The sequence below is a fragment of the Bidens hawaiensis genome, unplaced genomic scaffold (assembly GCF_021521415.1).
Source record: "Bidens hawaiensis isolate Kalapana, Puna unplaced genomic scaffold, B.hawaiensis_p1.1 tig00047462_1, whole genome shotgun sequence".
Lineage (NCBI taxonomy): Eukaryota > Viridiplantae > Streptophyta > Magnoliopsida > Asterales > Asteraceae > Bidens > Bidens hawaiensis.
In genome coordinates, this window is record NW_027506035.1 from 12736 (window position 1) to 27744 (window position 15009).

The 15009-nt window shown below is 41.0% G+C and overlaps 1 protein-coding gene across 1 annotated transcript; it reads left to right on the plus strand.

Moving 5' to 3' along the window:
• The first annotated feature begins 10622 nt into the window (after nucleotides 1–10622).
• LOC143616454 (ATP-dependent 6-phosphofructokinase 4, chloroplastic-like) lies at nucleotides 10623–14685 on the plus strand. The gene is made up of 13 exons (XM_077089276.1): nucleotides 10623–10856; nucleotides 11566–11612; nucleotides 11743–11782; nucleotides 11877–11939; nucleotides 12028–12165; nucleotides 12280–12492; nucleotides 12586–12654; nucleotides 12731–12860; nucleotides 12960–13000; nucleotides 13879–14103; nucleotides 14183–14231; nucleotides 14309–14463; nucleotides 14555–14685. The coding sequence occupies exons 1-13, from the start codon at nucleotides 10623–10625 to the stop codon at nucleotides 14654–14656; spliced, it is 1506 nt and encodes a 501-aa protein (XP_076945391.1). The 3' UTR covers nucleotides 14657–14685.
• The last annotated feature ends 324 nt before the right edge of the window (nucleotides 14686–15009 follow it).

Genomic DNA, 15009 nt, shown 5'->3' on the forward strand with positions numbered 1-15009 from the left:
TTGTCAGCAAAGTTGGTGCCGTTATCGCTCACTAAATTCTGTGGAAGTCCAAAACGACAAATAATAAATTCCCAAATAAATTTTTTGATATGTTTCGCGGTTGTTTGGGCTAAGGGTTTTGCTTCTATCCACTTGGTGAAGTAGTCGATGGCTACCACTAGGAACTGAACATTTCCTGCTGCTGTAGGAAATGGGCCTGTCACATCGATGGCCCACTTCTGAAATGGCCATGAAGAGGTGACTGGAACAAGTTCATTCTTCGGGCGGTGCGTGTTGGGTGCGTAGAGCTGACAAGACCTGCATTTTCTGATGTATGCCAGCGCATCCGTATGCATCCCCGGCCAAAAGTATCCCGCGTTGTTTAGCTTAGCTACAACAGCGCGTGGACCTGCGTGTACTCCACAGATGCCTTCGTGTACTTCCCTTAGGAGGTAGTCAGCATCTTGGTTGTCCACGCATCTTAAGAGTGGGCCAAGAAAGTTACGTCTGTAAAGGATGTCATCGATGAGTTGATAATTCAGTGCTTTACAGCGTAGTTTTCTTGCCTGTGTTTTTGACTCTGGTAGTGTACCTGCCGCAAGGTATTTTATTATTGGTGTCATCCACGTTTCTGTGCCGGTTTGGATGACACAAATTTCCTTGTGCGGGACCGATGGTGCCTCGAGGAGTTCAATGCGGATGTCCTTTCCCAAGTGGGTGAAGGCTAATGATGCAAGCTTGCTTAACGCATCCGCAGATTTGTTTTCACTACGCTTGACGTGTATGACTTTGCAATCGTTAAAATCGCGCATAAGGGTTTTTGCTTGTGCGAGGTACAGGGCCATTGTGTCGTTCACGGCCGTGTACGTCCCGTTGATTTGATTGGCTACTAACATGGAATCCACGTGGGCTTCCAAGTGTTTCACTCCCATCTTACGCGCAATTCTCAGCCCGGCCAAGAATGCTTCATACTCGGCTTCGTTATTCGTACTTGGAAAATCCAGTCGAATAGCGTAAGTGTATTCTTGGCCTGCTGGGTTGGTTAGTTTCAGCCCTGCGCCTGAACCCTCGTTACTGGCTGCTCCATCAGTGTAGAGTCGCCAGACATCATTGATGTCTTGTGCTGGAGAGGGTTGAGCCTCTTCCTGGCACTCTTTTTCCCGCGATGCAGGCACTACCGCAATAAAGTCGGCCAAAACCTGGCCTTTTATGGCTGGTCTCGGCTTGTATTTTATCGCGTATTCCCCCAACTCAATTGCCCATTTGGCTAAGCGTCCCGATAACTCGGGTTTGCGTAGAACTTTTGCAAGTTTGAAGTTGGAGAGAATGGTGATTGGGTGACCCTGGAAATATCGTCTTAACCTGCGTGAAGCGTGTATAAGTGCTAAGACTAATTTTTCGAGGGTAGAGTACCGGGTTTCTACGTCTGTTAGGATACGGCTGACATAATAGATTGGCATCTGGATGCTTTTCCGTTCAACTAGCAGGACCGCCCCGGTTGCTCTATCTGTTACGGAAAGGTATAGGATTAACTCCTCCCCCGCTTTTGGTGCTGTGAGCGTTGGGAGTTTGATCAAGCGTGACCGAATCTCCTGAAAAGCTGCTTCCGCTTCTGGTGTCCTGCGGAAGTGCGTTTTCTTTAAACAGTTTCTCAACGTTGACACGAAAGGAAACGACTTATCCGCGTGGTTTGCCAAAAAGCGATTAAGTGCGACTAGTCGTCCATTCAGTGTCTGAGCCTGTTTGATGGTAGTAGGTGATTCCATTTTGATAATGGCTTCGACCTTTTCAGGGTTCGCTCTGAAGCCATCTTTAGTGACGATGACCCCCAAGAACTTCCCTTCTTCCATTCCAAAGGCACACTTGCTCGGGTTGAGCTTCATGTTTATCTTCCTGAGCGTGCTGAAAGTTTCTTCGATGTCTTTCAACATCGCTTCTGCGTCAGGGCTTTTGATGACCAAGTCATCCATGTAAACTTCCAAGTTCCTCCCAATTTGGGCATGAAACTGGTTGTCCATCAGGCGTTGGTATGTGGACCCGGCATTCTTAAGTCCAAATGGCATAATTTGGTAACAAAATGTGCCATCGGGCGTCCGAAAAACGGTTTTGTCCTGATCATCAACGGCCATGTGGATTTGATGGTACCCCTTATACGCATCCAGGAAGCATTTAAGGCGAAACGGTGCCAACGAATCCACCTTAAGATCAATTTCGGGTAACGGATAACAATCTTTGGGGCATGCTTTGTTTAAGTCCTTAAAATCTATGCACATGCGCCATTGTTTGTTATTCTTCGGTACCATAACGGGATTTGCAACCCATGTTTGATATCTGCTAACGCGTACGATGCCTGAGTCAAGGAGTTCCTTGACTTGGGTTCTACACGCGTTAGTTTGTTCTGGCCCCATTACTCTGCGCTTTTGTACGACTGGCGTAACAGCTGGATCGCACTTGAGCTTATGCTCTGCCTTACTTCGGGGTATGTAACACCCCGACCAAAGGCGGATTATACATCGGGGCGCCACATAGTGTCACGACGCGCCGTGGGAAGAACTTCAATTCTAAGCGCGTCGCGAGAAGAACTATATTCCTCAGCGCGTCGCGGGAAGAACGGTATCCATAGCGCGCCGCGGGAAGAACTAAAATCCTTAGCGCGCTGCGGGGACAGTTCGTCTCGCGTATCGCAGAGGAATATAGTTCTTCTCGCGACGCGCTTAGAATTGAAGTTCTTCCCGCGGCGCGCTTAGAACTGTATTCCTCTGCGATACGCGAGACGAACTGTCCCCGCAGCGCGCTAAGGATTTTAGTTCTTCCCGCGGCGCGCTATGGATACCGTTCTTCCCGCGACGCGCTGAGGAATATAGTTCTTCTCGCGACGCGCTTAGAATTGAAGTTCTTCCCGCGGCGCGCTTAGAATTGTAGTTTTTCCCGCGGCACGCTAAGGTTGATTCTGTCTGCCTTCGCGCTCGCGCACTCTTGACCTTCTGTGTCTGCCTTCTCGCGCTTAACCCTTGAGTCTTTTCTTCTGTTTAATCTAGCCGTTTACTTTTGTGTTGTCTTATCTTCTGTGCTGTTGACCTGACCTATCTTATGTCTGAAAAGCCACTTTTGGCGCAGCATGCGCACCAACCCCATTGGTTGACAGAAAAAGTGACTGACATTATCTTTTGAGATCTGCTTTTCCATGCTTGACCAGTACCTTTATCTGACCCGCCCATGCCTGTTTACTGTTACCTGTCAGCTTTTCCTTTGCCCCCTGCAGCTGCCATATCTTTTGATATCTTTTGCTTTTGGAATCTTTTACTTTTTGGAGATCTTTTCCTCTTTTCTAGGGATTGTGTTCCCTAGGGTTTCTCTATAAATAATAATTTTATATTTCCTAACACTACACACACAAAGCACTTAAACTCTCCTGTTCTCTCTTGCTCCTTGCCGTTGTTCTTCCTCTGCTGTCTCTTCTCTCTTTGCCTTCGTCTTCTATCCTGTTCTGTCCTGCTTTTCCGGTAATATATATATTATATATAATAATGTACTTATTAATTATGCTAACTTATAATCAAGACTTAAAACAAATCATTAAAACAATAATCTTATTTATAGGTTAACTTGTGCTTGTTTAAAGTTGGTTCTTGCTTTATCTTACACCGCATCGTTTATCAAGTGAGTAATCTCGTACCTAATCCCTTTTTGCTTTTAATGTTTTGGGATGTTCATGTGTTCATACAAACTTAGAGTCTTAAACTGTTTATGAACTTTAGTCGCGCAGTATCCCATGTGTTGAGGACGTAGACTTGGCTGTTTATTTGTATGTGTGGATCATTAACCGTCTTGTCGGTCTATTCCGCAGTTCTCATGGTACCATTAGATGAACACGGGAGAACTATCGTTTATGATTTTCTCTTTTGTTTACACTTGCACAGTTTTTCTTGTTTGTGAGCTCAATCGTGAGCACTGGCAGTCTATGAGTATGAATCTTAGATTTGGTCCCGATCGGATTACACCCTTGTTGAAAACCAGACATACACATGTTGCGCGCAGATTTTATTGTTATCTATGTATTGTATTAAACTTGATTTCTCACCAACACGCAAGTGTTTGACGTTTATTTTAACACATGTTCAGGTTTGCAGTAGCTGTTTTGGAGCTTGTGGACACGTAGGAAGTTTTCTTTATTTTGGACCTAGATTAAAATGTATCAAGACAAGTTATTGTTATTCGAATATTATGATTTATAATATATTGATTTATGATGATTTATGTTATCTTATGTTTACTTTGCGCGTGCGCGAATGAATATATTTATTAAATATTGACACCCAATAGTGTCACGAGTAATGAAACAATATGTGGCGCCCCGATGTATAATCCGCCTTTGGTCGGGGTGTTACAGGGTACACCAGTCATGTCAGCTGGTGTCCACGCGAAAATGTCAGCGTTTTTCTGTAGTAAGCGTTTAAGTAAGGTGCGTGTGGGATCAATAACTGTTGGGCCAATGGTAACGGCCTGGTCAGGGTATTTGCCGTTGAAGGCCCATCTTTCCGGTTCGGTGATGGTTGGTTTAGCCATCTTTGGTTTGGGTTTAGATGAGACAGATGCGATGCATACCTGGGGAATGCCGGTGATCATCGCTACACCCTCAGCTGTTGGCCATCCCATCATGCCGTGGACTGAAGATACCACGGCGTTGAATCTTGCCATCCCGTCTCTTCCGAAGAGAATGTCGTATGTGTGGTGTGGCTTCCTCCTTACGACAAAATCCACGTCTTCTGTGCGTGAGTGATTCCCGTCCGTAAGAGTGACGGGGAAAGATAGGATACCCAGGGGGGTGTTTGTGCTGCCGTCGAACCCTTCCATCGAGGCGCAGATCGTTTCCAGGCGTTCCTTGTCTTCGTCATCTAGCTTGTCGAAGAACTGCCTGTACATCACCGTTGACGAGGCGCCGTTGTCAGCAAGAGTGCGAGAAGTGATGTAGTGCCCCAGCTGGCTTTTGATGACGATAGGGCCTTCTTTGCTGGGTCCTCCTGGCACTCGCGGGAAGCGCACCTCAGCTTCCTTCCACGCGCATGGTTCTGTCGTTCGCCTTTTTCTTCCTCTGATGTTGCCATGAACCATGTTGATGCTGATGTCAACGGGCTTTCGTCCGTTGCCTCTGTACCGGTTATCATTCCTTCCTCCCTTCTTGATTGATGCCACAAGGTGTGCAAGTCTTCCATCCTTGACGAATGTTTCTACAATATCCTTCAAGGATGTACACTCCTCCGTACTATGACCTTTTGTCCCGTGGAAGTCACAGGATTTGCTTTGATCCGCATTAGGTCGCTGCCGGATCATTGGAGCTTTTGGCCATGGTAGTTTTTCGGTGGCAAATATCTCCGTGACGCTTTTGGTGAGTGGCGTCCACCGGTGTTTTCGGCTTGAAGGGTGTGCGTTATCTCATCCGCCAACAAGAGGGTGAGAGCTGGATGAGGTGTCAAAGTTTACCCTTGACTGTCAAATACCTAGCTTCCTTTTTTTGTTCTGCCGGGCGATCCGAACATTGTTTTCTCTAGTCCTTTGCGTGTAGAGGTGTGTACTCTGGGGAAGATCCCTTCCCAGTTGCTTCTCCGTCTCGGCAAAGCGCTTGGCCGCCGTCATGATGGCATCCCATGTGGATGGCATGCCGTCCTTACCCGTCAATGTGCGGATAAGCTCTTGGTATTCGGCGCCCTGGATGAAAGCGACGCGAACAAGATCTTCACTTATGTTGCCCAGACTCAGCTTTTTGGAGTTGAAGCGAGTGATGAAGTCTAGTAAAGATTCATCCTCCTCTCTAACGCAGTTGAGGATCGTCCACTGTTCTTCAGTATATTTCCTCTGTTGGCTGAAGTGTTGGCTGAACTTGTTCTGAAAGTCCGCCCAATCATAGATGTGGTGGACCGGTAAACGATCGAACCATGCCCTGGCCGCTCCAACCAGAGTCATCTGGAACATATAACACCACGTGGGTTCCGTCCAGTTACTGACGGTTGCCCCCGCAATGAATCTGTTCAAGTGGTCGTCTGGGTCGGATAGACCATCATAAGTGCCGATGTTGGACATTTGTTTGGCACTTCTCGGGGCGATTGCTTCCGCAATGTCCCTTGCAAACTTGGACTTTCCTGCATTTGCAGCAGTTGGTCTAAAGGTTTTGGAGAAGTCACGTGGGTTTCTCCCCGCGTTCGTTGGTTTAAAGGTTTCTCCAAAATTCCTTGTTGGTTGGAAGTCCGTTTCCTTACGCTTCCCTTTTGCCTTATGGCGAGGGTTTGCGTCGGTATCGGATTCTTCCCGCTCATCGTCCGAGTACTCGCACTCACTGTTCATGTTGAGATGTTGGCGAGTACTGCCGAATTCGTCAGCCTGTTGAAGTGAACGCAAGCGTTCATCCAACTCAGCTTGGAACTCTTTCTGACGTGCTTCGGCCCACGCCTTAACTTGATCGAGTGTTTGGCGAGGGACCCTCGTCCGTTTCTCCAACTGGGCATCAGTGAACCCCAGTGAAATATTGTTTACTGCACTTATCCCGGCTTGGGTAACCGGGGTAGTGTTCGTAAAATTGTATAACCGCCGGTGTTCCCCTCAGTTGCTGGGGTTGTGGTTACCGGGGTTTCTTGGTCACTTACTGGCTTTGGGACCGGAGTAACGTTAACCATTTCTTCAGAAATTTTGAAAAAACTAAGAATTAGTTCTAGCTTTTATGCACGGATGGCGCCAATGAAGAAACACTAATCGACCCTAGGCAGATTACGGATAATCTGGGGGTTAAGTAATGTTTCCCACGAGGATGAGGTCCAGCAAAGAAGGTTGTTCTTCAGGTGACCTGCAAAACAGACACCGTGAGCTCGTCACTGAGAAGGGGGGGGGGGGGTTCCTCCTTGTGACCACCCTCCGGCGTGAGAATCAGACTAGATTGCTCTGAATATAAGTGTATATTAAGAGATTGCTAGAGAAGATAAGATAATGATATATCAGATGATGTCCTTACCATTCCAAGGTGTTGGAGTATTTATAGCCGAAGGTAGGTTTCCAAGAAGGTACAGCCGGCTGAATAGTATTCCTGTTCTACCAACAGTGGGCTACGCACAAGCCATGCTGGTTGGTGGATAGGCTGCGGCCGATAGTGACAAGGCCAGCTGTATACTGTTCCTTTACTGCCGGCTATGCACTGTTCCACCAACTGTAGGCTACGCACGTCCTATAGTAAGGGTTGGTGAGTAGGCAGCGGCTAATAGTGACAAACAGTACTAGAGGGTGCTCCTCCTCGTACTGTTGTCGGTGAGCTGTCACCCTGTGATTGGTTCATGGGCTGTTTTGGTCAGATCGTCTGTTTTGTCCATGCCTTGGCAGGTATAGTACAAAAGATCTTCCAGAAGCATATAGACTGGCTCATTTGGGCGGGAGTATTCCCGCCTTGCTCATTCCTTCAGGTGACATTACTGAAGTATCGAGTTAGTGCCTTGTGCGTGTAGCCTTGCTATCAGTGCGGGTAGCCTTCCCTGATGGCTTGTATCCGCGACTGCGGGAACAAGCGGGGTACTTTACCATTGGGAGGCTTTCCCTGCGGGAACAGCTGGCGTACTGCGCGTAATGTCTTCTCTGAGCATGGTGGGTCCTACGGAAGCAGTTGGTCGTTGCGCAGACGTCCCTCTTCAAGGTGAGTCTTGCGGGTCCAACTGGGCTTTGCTGGGACCTACCTCTTCATCAATGTATTCAAATAAAAGATAATTACCAACTCTTAGCTGGTTAAGTAGAGGTACGAGCTGTCACAGTTATAAGAAAAAAGTGATAAAGAAGTCAATAGGTAACGGATAGGAATTTAATTTGAATATAAAACGGATAGTTCAATGACTGATTTTGGATACAGATTCACTACTCCGGAGAAATTGTATTTAAGAACTCCACTCGGGATGTCAAAATCAAGCTAGCAAAGACAAAACAACTTTACTCAAAATCGTTTGAAAGAAATTAAAAAAAAAAGCTTTTCATTATAAACATCAGTGTCAATTAATTAAAATAACTTATAAGTACAACATATGCTGGATGGAAATGTGGAGTTGCATGAATATACATAAAAAAAGTTGCCTAAGATCGAAATTAACTCTTCTTTCCTTTTTGAGAGCTGAATGAAATTGAGAGGACATGGAATAGGGAAAAACAAAATGTGATATCTTTAAAAAAAAGACTTAACTTTTTTAGTCATGCAAAAGGAGGTATTGTGTTAATTATCTATTTCTGTGATAGTTTTGTCTTTTTTTATTTTTGTATAATTACTTTTGTTTACCTGATAATTAAATTTTAATTGGATTTTAATAATCAAAATTATGACCTATTGACCGATAATAAACTATATTATTTATTTAAGTGCATAATATCCTTACTTTAACTTTCAATGTCAGGGACAATATCAGTAACATAATCATTATATTTATGTTTGAATTTGACATAATTTCATTAAGTGATGACTATAAAGTAAATGAGGAGAGATAGGAACGAAATAGAGTAAATCAAATATAAATTATGTGTTGATCTATGATTATTTTGATACTAGATTGTTCTTGTTAATAAAAGTGAAAGTTAAGACTATTAGTGGTCAAATTGTCAATATAAATTATTATAAGCCAATAGGCCGTAGTATAGATTATTAAATTATAATTTGCCTAACTAACATACTTATAGTTGAATATTTAATGTTATTTATAGTTTGAAATGAATGTAAATGTAATAGAAGTAGTGGCTTAGCTAATCTAGACAAACATACCCAATACAGTTTTACATATAAACATGCTATTGTTAGTGGGGGTAAGAAAAAACCGAATCATAACCGAAACTTAAACCGTTAACCAAATAATTAACCAAAGTTAACGAACAATATCGGCGGTTATGGTTAATTGAATCTCATTAACCGACCATTTAGTTATAATTACGGTTAATGTGTCTTCATTAACTAACTTTAACAGAAACCAAACCAGCTTCGCACATTTAAACTTATGTTGCACCTATTATATTTCAAATGGTTAATGGGTGGGATAATTTACATTCAAGCACAACCCTCAACGCAATTAAATCTTTACGTCTATATCGAGACAAAGGATACACGATACTACCAATCTACCATTGTCAAAATCTACTTATGACATGACCATAATTTTGGATATGTCTCATCTAAACATTCATTCTATGGTAAACTATGTTTAGTTTTTTATCCGGCGTGTTAAAACCTGGGTGGTAATAAATCTCAAGCATTGTCGGTCCCGGGTGTTAAGGCCGTAAATTGACGTGAATTTGGTTTTTTCGGTTGCGTGCGTTATGGTATCAAAATAAAAAAAACGAAAACATATAAAATTTGAGGTGGACCAATGAGGTAGCGTCGGGCGGTAAAACTTGGGCGTTGGTAAAACTCGAGTGTTGAGGTGGTGTCCGTTACGCTTGTTATGGTACCGGAACTAAAACAAAAAAAAAGCCAAAACAAAAGCAAATTTGCCAGTCGTCGTTTTTGTTGCGTTCGTTACGTTACCATAACTAAAACAAAATGTGGTGAGCCTACGCGTATTCCGTCGGTTTCCGTCACCAAAGTTACGGTACTGGAACTTAAAAAAATGGCATTCCGAAAGTTTACGTTATTTTCGTAACGGTACCGAAACAAAAAGAAAAAGAAGCAAAATGCATTCATTTGTTTAGGTGCCGCCAAATGATCAAAGAGGGCACTTGTGGGCCTATGGCACCAAAGTTCTAATTTGTATATATCAGTCATGTTAGTGAAATTTGTTGTTTTGATAATAGTGGTAGACTGGTAGCGTACGCTAAAACAAGTTTAAACAAAACATTACTCGGTAATTTGGGCCAAATAAGGAATTATTGTTATTGCTTGCTTGTTGATGTGTATGAAAGACTAGAAATAATCTTATTTTCTTGAATAACCTATCTTGCTTATTCATGTTATGTCCACAGGATGAATAAAGTAGTAGTTGTAATTAGGGCTGACGATTTAAACACGATACACAAATGCATGACACGAACTTACACAACTTTCACAGGTATCAGGTATGGCCTTTACATGTTTTGTGTACTAAACATGTAGACACGAATCGACTTGTTAATTTCTGTGTCTAAATATGGAAAATACCCGCATACCTGTTAAGTACATGCTAGTATCTGATTAGATTTTTTTATTAAGAAAAAAATATAATAATAAATATGCTATATTCCATAAATAGTTAACCATAAATTTTTATACGAAACAGTTGAACACGTCGAACATCATTCCAATTCAACATCAAACCCTTCTCCGATTGTCCGTCCCTGTATCTTCTGTAGTTCGTGGTCTGTCACATCTCTGACATTTGTAGGTTTGTGTTTGGATTTGTGACAAGTAAATCGTATACATGTTTGGTGTTGATTTCTAGATATATACGATAGCCGTAGTTGTAGTTTGGTCAAAGTTATGTAGGGTGACTTGTCGTATTGGAATTTGATGTCGCCGTTGTTCCCAAAGTCTTACTTCAACTTTCCCCCTTTTTAATTTATACAAGTCCTGAATAATAAATATATTCTTCTCTTCTCTTCTCCCCTTGGCCCAGATCCCTGGAGACACATACATACATACATACATACCTTTTTGCTTCATTCACATGGATCTTTCACTCTCAAATCTTCTTCACTTTTCTTCTCCAACCAAAACCTTATCGTTTCCTTCTAAACCTCTTCCATTTTTCACAAACTGTAACCCCCGGAGGTGGTGTTATTATCACCCGACTATTAATCAGAATAACAACACTCCCACTCCTACAGTTGTTATTAAAGATGACGATGGTTTTGTCCTCGAAGACGTTCCTCACTTAACCGATTTCTTACCTGATTTACCGGTAATTTATTTATATACTTTGACATTGACCTTTGACTTTTAAACAATTGGATTCTGTTGTGACACATGATCCGCACTAGAAACTTATCGACTCATATTCAGTTTCATTAAAGATCTATTTAATTGTGAAAGCTTGTTGAACCTGAATTGTGTCATTTCAAACTACTAGGCATATAACCTAAGAAGCATAAACAACCCATAGTTATTGAAAGCCCTCCCCTCTTGCGCCTGATAACGGATCAACAATAATGATCATTTGAACCTTTGCTATTTATTACCTTTTCCTACTTTTATTTTGAACACTTTGTTATTCAATTTTTGGAATTACGTTTTAATCTATCTAGATGACACCTAACGTTATATTATAGCTTTTGCTTATTTTATGTGACCATTGACGAATACTATAATTTTTCTAATACATAATATATATTTTAATTTTTTCTATTTAAGTGTGCTTTTTTCCCCTAGGCCCCAGGCCAGGCCCGTGCGCTTAGCGCCTTTGGTAACTATGAAACAACCACAAGAACCCAATGCTTTATCAAGTTAACCCGATCTCAATGTATTTTATCTGTTTCAGAGTGTACCACTGAAACCCTAGCTACAAATATCTTATAATCAAAAACCCGAGCTACAATGTGGCTGGACCATACACCATAGGAAATCCCGAAAACGTTGGATCATAGTTTACGTTTTATTCTTTCTTCTTGCAGAGCTATCCCAACCCGTTAGAAAACAGCCAAGCCTATGCAATAGTCAAGTAAGTTTTTTTTTTTTTTTTTGTTATATTTTACTCTCTTATGTTGTTAGCATACCTTGTGCACCGGTCTTTATAAAAATGTATGATCATTTTTGCAACTCACCAAACAATATGTAACCCTTTTCATCAGGAATACTTTTGTTAACCCAGAAGACGTTTTAGCACAGCAAGTACGTTTTTTCTTGAATCGTACCACATTGAAATTTTAACGTTTTTTACCACCAAGCTAATTTGGTATTTGGCAACCATGACATCTTGTTGCAGATTGTTGTTCAGAAGGGTAGTCCCAGAGGTGTGCACTTTCGGCGTGCGGGACCCAGGGAAAGGGTATATATTTCATTTAACTAATTAAACAAGTTGGCCAATTTCTCATTACTTCATTATGGTTTTAAGTTTTTATTCTACCTAATGCTAGGTTTATTTCAAGCCGGAGGAAGTACGAGCGTGTATCGTTACATGTGGCGGTTTGTGTCCCGGGATCAACACAGTGATCAGGGAGATTGTATGCGGCTTGAATATTATGTACGGTGTTAACAATATACTTGGAATTGAGGTTTGTCGTATCATTATTCATCCCCGCCTTATTGCTATATATCGTATAATAAATATGTAGATGGGACACACAAAATCAAATATTCTGTTATCCAACTGTTGTTCTTTTCTACAGGGAGGCTATAGGGGCTTTTACTCAAGAAACACAATGGAATTAAATCCAAAAGTTGTTAATGATATTCATAAACGAGGCGGTACAATTCTTCAAACTTCACGTGGCGGTCATGATACCAACAAGATAGTTGATAACATTCAGGACCGTGGGATTAATCAGGTATATATTATTGGAGGTGATGGCACTCAAAAAGGAGCAGCTGCTATTTACAAGGTAATTAAATATTTCAAATTATATTTGTTTTCATTTGGCTTTTTAATACATAAGACAAGATGTTAGTTTTTTTTTTCTTTTTTAATCTGAAAGGAAGTTGAAAGGCGTCGCCTTCCCATTGCGGTAGCTGGGATTCCCAAGACAATTGATAATGATATTGCTGTAAGTCATTTGAACTCTTTGTGATTGTTTATTTGACCTTTTGACACATTAGGTTAATGCTTAATAATTGTTTTAGGTGATAGATAAATCTTTTGGATTTGATACTGCTGTTGAAGAAGCTCAGAGGGCGATAAATGCTGCACATGTTGAAGTGGAGAGTGTTGAAAATGGAGTTGGAATAGTCAAACTTATGGGTCGATATAGTGGTAAGTATCTTGACCAATGTATACATATGTTTGTTCAAGTTATATAAGATTTCGTGTTTATAGTTCTTATTGTTCCCAAACTTTTTTGGAAATTTTCAGGATTCATTGCAATGTTTGCTACCCTAGCAAGTCGAGATGTGGTAAGACCTTAGTTAACTTAACCGAGAATCAATTGCTTTAGCTTGAGATTATGTTGACTTGATCTAGTTAGTTGTTTCTCAAATATAGTAGGTAGATGTAGGGCTGCTCAAAAAGCTCACGGTTTGCTTGAAATGGGCGCACTTGTAAGTTTATAAATATTCGAGTTCGAGCCAAAGTAAGCTCGCTTGTTGTCTCGCTCGTTTGGCTCGTTTAAATTAAAGCTCAAATTTAATATATATAATTTTATAACCAAAATGCATGTATATATATATTTATACACATACACGGAAGTGTTCAAATAAGAACCAAGAAATATTTTAACTGCAAGAACCGCATAACGCACTTGTGTCTCTTGCTTTTAAGTGTTTCACAAAAGACAGTTACATAACTGCTTACCCACCATCTCATTAAATCATTAATGCACAATGTACAAGTTCTTTATGTGGTTATCGTGGCTCTCAACATTAACTAGTTCTGAAAAGAATGCATCTCTAAATATGTGTGTGTGTGTGTGTATAAATCATAAATTTGCAAGTTTATCAATTTTGGATTATTTATGTGTAAAAAATATTACTTTTTGTTTCTATATACATCAATATGTGTAAAAAATACAGAATTTGAAAAATAAACAAGCTTTTGACGAGCCACAAGCTGGATCTAACTTTTGATGAGCTGAGCACCAGTTCAACATGTCAACTCATTAAGATAAACAAGCCGTGTTAGCTCGTTTTCTAAATGAGCCAAGCCCAAGCCCACCCTGGCTCGGCTCGACCTGGATCGTTTACAGCCCTAGGTAGATGTCACATAATGGGTTGGGTGGGTAATGGGTCAAACCAGTAAATATGCAACATGTGTTAATGGATCTGTACTGTAACAGGATTGCTGCTTAATTCCAGAGTCTCCGTTCTATCTGGAAGGGCAAGGTGGTCTTTTTGAATTTGTTCAACAAAGACTTAAAGAGAACGGGCATGTGGTTATTGTGTTAGCCGAAGGTGCGGGTCAAGAATATGTGTCTCAAAGTGAGAATGCATATGTGGAGAAAGATGCTTCTGGAAATAAGTTGCTTCTTGATGTTGGTCTATGGTTGACTCAAAAGATTAAGGTTATTAGTAGCTAATAAAATTTAACGTAACTGTTTCTTGGACAACAATTTCTAAATTTTGTTGAGTTGCATGTAACAGGATCATTTTACAAATGTGAAAAAGATGCCTATAAACCTTAAATACATAGGTACTTTTTGAGGATGAGTTTATTAGTATAGCTGCTCTGTGTACAATTTTAAATTTATGTTTTTCTTTAATATGCAGATCCGACATACATGATCCGGGCTGTTCCAAGTAATGCATCTGATAATATTTATTGCACACTTCTTGCTCAAAGTGCGGTTCATGGGGCCATGGCGGGATACTCGGGTTTCACTGTGGGACCCGTGAACAGCAGACACGCATATATTCCAATTGGGGTAAGTCACATACACGTATTTAACACATTAGTTATAATTAAGTTTTTAAAACTTGGATTAGTGTACTCAACTCATTACTTTTAATGTGCAGCGTGTAACGGAGGCTACAAATATTGTGAAGTTGACAGACAGGATGTGGGCTAGACTCTTAGCTTCTACTAATCAACCCACTTTCTTGAACAAACATGAATAGATTTGGTAATACACAACTAGGTTTCATTTGTTAAACATTAACCATACTACCTAGAGGTGGCAAAACGGGTGGGTTGGATTGGATGACTGTTTAAATTGGGTAATGTTATGAGACAGGCTGGGTTGGGTTGACCAGTAACATTCGTTTGTCAAAATTCATTTTTTAATCAATGATTTGTGCGTTAAATATGATTAAAAATGTATTATTATAACAATATAATTTATATTTTAATATAGAGATTTAAATTGGTGATGTTGAAATTTTGGGCTCTGTTTGAAAAATTTATACTTGTTTGGAGCTCAATTATTTGATCACTGTTTATGATTGTTCAATAATTTGAGTATTATGTTATG